This window comes from Helianthus annuus, chromosome 13, assembly GCF_002127325.2.
Source record: "Helianthus annuus cultivar XRQ/B chromosome 13, HanXRQr2.0-SUNRISE, whole genome shotgun sequence".
Classification (NCBI taxonomy): Eukaryota; Viridiplantae; Streptophyta; class Magnoliopsida; order Asterales; family Asteraceae; genus Helianthus; species Helianthus annuus.
In genome coordinates, this window is record NC_035445.2 from 127,844,188 (window position 1) to 127,847,502 (window position 3,315).

General features: G+C 31.4%; 1 protein-coding gene across 1 annotated transcript; it reads left to right on the forward strand.

Annotated features, from left to right (window-relative positions):
* Nucleotides 1-1,833: 1,833 nt before the first annotated feature.
* Nucleotides 1,834-2,641, forward strand: LOC110901656 (toll/interleukin-1 receptor-like protein). Its single transcript, XM_022148467.2, has one exon. It carries the CDS (start codon nt 2,111-2,113, stop codon nt 2,597-2,599), a length of 489 nt encoding a protein of 162 aa, XP_022004159.2. The 5' UTR covers nt 1,834-2,110; the 3' UTR covers nt 2,600-2,641.
* Nucleotides 2,642-3,315: the final 674 nt, after the last annotated feature.

The window sequence follows — 3,315 nt, forward strand, 5'->3', positions numbered from 1 at the left end:
ATTGTTGTTGTTGTTCAAAGAATTTCTAAATTAAATGAACAGTGTATATATATGCAACTAGCATATTTTAATGTGAATTTAAATTTGTTTAGTGAAAAGAATTTAATAATTGTAATATAATCATCAACTATTATTTGTAGAAAAATAAAGATTTTTCGATCGCTAAAATTGGTAATCATGATAATAAACAGACAATTTATCATAAAATGGTTTTATTGATTTTGTTGAAACAGATTTAAGCAAACGCTTGAAATGAATATTGTTCCATAATTTGTTATTATACTGATCTATGAAAATATCTTGCGGAAAACACAAAGTTTAATCTCAATTAAATTATAATATGATCGTTATCATCAACATTAAATAAATAACATGTTTACACAACCGATGCTTAAATCATTGTCAAGTTATTATAAGTTCGATCTCAACACTTTTCTAAAACTTATTTTGCCAATCATTTCATAGAAATTTCCCTTCACAAATATTTTTGTCACGAAACCTCAAGTGAGATCAATGCATGGCATCTTCTTCAACTTTAACCACTCAAATTAGCTTCAAACACATTTTTTATTTGGGGTTTTAGAGCATTCACAATGGTTTTTCTATCTCCCATCACTATAATTAAGCTAAAAACATCCTTATCTCTAAATTTTGTGCTCATTTAAAAACTCCCAACATCTCATTGGAACCCCATATTTATCTAAGTTCATTAAATTACTACTTTATTCTTTTATATTGTCATTTTTCTTATACTCACAACCATTCATAGAAACACATAGAATGAATGGCGACTCTATATTTAGAGATTCACTGTAGCATCTCTAAATTTGTTTTCTATTTTAGAGGATGAGATGCAAAAAGATTTAGATAGTTATTTGTGTCATTCTCTATATTTTCCCCAAAGTTTACGAAGGTAGATAGGGAAACACACTCCAATTTGAGTGCTCTAGAGAGGTGATGTAAACAAGTCTAGTCGATTTCAAGTTGTCTAGACACAAGCTCAGTTGACTTAAGTTAAAAAGTTAGAGTTTGACTAGTTTCCGGCTCTACTTTTAAATCTTGGGCTCGACTTATTTATTATTTTCGTTAGTTATTTAATTATATTATATATATAACTATAAATTTGTATACAATTGTTTCTTTCATAAATTGTAAAGAATAACAGGTATTGTGTAAATATATTAAATAAAATTATATTAATAAAGACTAATTTAGGCTGCAATTTGAGTTCAACTCAAACTCATTCTTGAGTTTTTTAAAGCTTCCTTCAGTTGGAGCTTTTAGTGAATCGATTGATTAGTCCATGAGCAGCTCTCGTCTCATTTACACCTCTACTCGTGAGCCTAACTAAGTTAGACATATGAAGTTGGGCTCAAACTCGTGTATTAATATAACTTCAACATACACTTGAAACCATGTAAGCTAACTCATTCGAGTTTTTAACGATCCGGTCTTATTTGCTCACAAATGACTTTGTTCGTTTAACCCAAATAGTGGCTCATCAAGTATTGTACTCCCGAAATTGTAGCATCATGCTCCGTACTTACCTGGGTTTCGTAAGAAAGTTAGTGTATCATCCAATTTTGAAGATGTGTCTTACGAAAATTTCATGTTTTTTGTTTCGCTGTTCTATAAAAACCTATACCATAAAAAAATTTTGTTGATCATCTCTATTTTGCTCTTAAAAAGAAAATCTTTCTGACACAAGGATTGTAAGAGAATCAAGAAATTGAGTAAAGAAAAAAACTTTTTGATGTTGATAAAAACAATGGTTCATAAGTTGTCTTGTACATATTTGAAAGAAAAAGTTTGTGAAAATAACTAAACTTAAACCTGTTAAAATCATATCATGGTGATCTTTATCATCGAATAGATAAAATAACATATAATTACGTCAAAATCTAAGATGGGGGATTGGTTCCTCCTAATCCCATAGTTTTTTCCAAATTAACACACATAATAACCGATGCTTGAAACATTGTTTTCTTACTATAAGCTCTATAGGGTTATTCATCACTTCTAATTCTAATGATCCTTTTCAATCATTTCTTATAAATTTTCCATAGATAAATATTTCGATTTTGTATATAGTACTTCAAACACATATGTAATGGCGTCGTCTTCTTCAACTTTATTCATTCACAAGAGCTTCAAATATGATGTGTTTTTAAGTTTTAGAGGTGTTGACACCCGTAAAACTTTTGTTGATCATCTTTATTTTGCTCTTCAACAGAAAAACATTTGCATTTTCAAGGATAATGATGAAATCAAGATAGGGAAAAAGATTAAGGATGAGCTTAGCAAATCCATTGAAGACTCAAAGTTCCATATCATTGTTTTCTCAAGGAACTATGCTTCTTCGTCTTGGTGTTTGGATGAGCTAGCGAAGATTATGGAGTGCCATAGGACAAAACACGGGCATGTTGTTTGCCCGATCTTCTATGATGTGGAACCCTCTCAAGTTCGTAACCTATGTGGGGCTGTTGGAGAAGCCTTCCTGAAACATAAAGAAGAAGTCTCTGCTGAGAAATGGAAAGGGGCTCTCAAAGAAATAGCCGATATCAAAGGATTGGAGTTGAAGAACACTTGTGATGGGTAATTCCTACATCGAATGTCCTAGAAATTTTTTTCTGATCGGTATTCGAACTTGAGTCTTGTCATAGATTTGAGTCTTATTAAGATTAAATATTAAATATGATACTAGAACTATTTTGTTATTTTACATGTTGTATCTTATGTGTGTTTTAGAACTAATCACTCATGAGGGATTTTAAGCAAGTTAACTTAATATTCTCTTCTTTAATTTAAAGGTATGAAGCTAAAGTCATCCAAAAAGTTGTTACGTGGATTTCCTTGGAGTTACATAACTCGAAAAAGGGTTGCCTTTCATATTTAAAGTCAAAGATATACACATTGTCAACGATGTAAGAAACAAGACTCATTGAGTTGCCATTTATGAGAGTAAGATGACTCTTAGGTTGGATGAATTCATGAAAGGTGAAAGATCAAAGATGGATCGGGCTCTTAAATTGGATGAAGTTGTGAAAGATGGATCGGTGAGGGATGGATTTCAGCCATGTGTTTGAGATGGGAGGGATTTGTGTGAATTACCTCTTAATTTGGAGAGGAAATAAGAATAAATTAGTTGATGTAGCAGCGAGAATTTGGAATGAAGAGAGTAGGAGAGCGTGTGTGGCTTTTGGTACCGAAGGATATTCACAAGAGAAGTGGCATGCAAAACATGAATGTAGTCCACCCTTATTAGGAGAGGAGTGCAATCAACATTATTTATTATGTAAAAATATTGGGGTAATT

What these genes read in the sequence shown, in the direction of transcription:
- LOC110901656 (XM_022148467.2), top strand. Translation starts at nt 2,111, where the DNA reads ATGGCGTCGTCTTCTTCAACTTTATTCATTCACAAGAGCTTCAAATAT.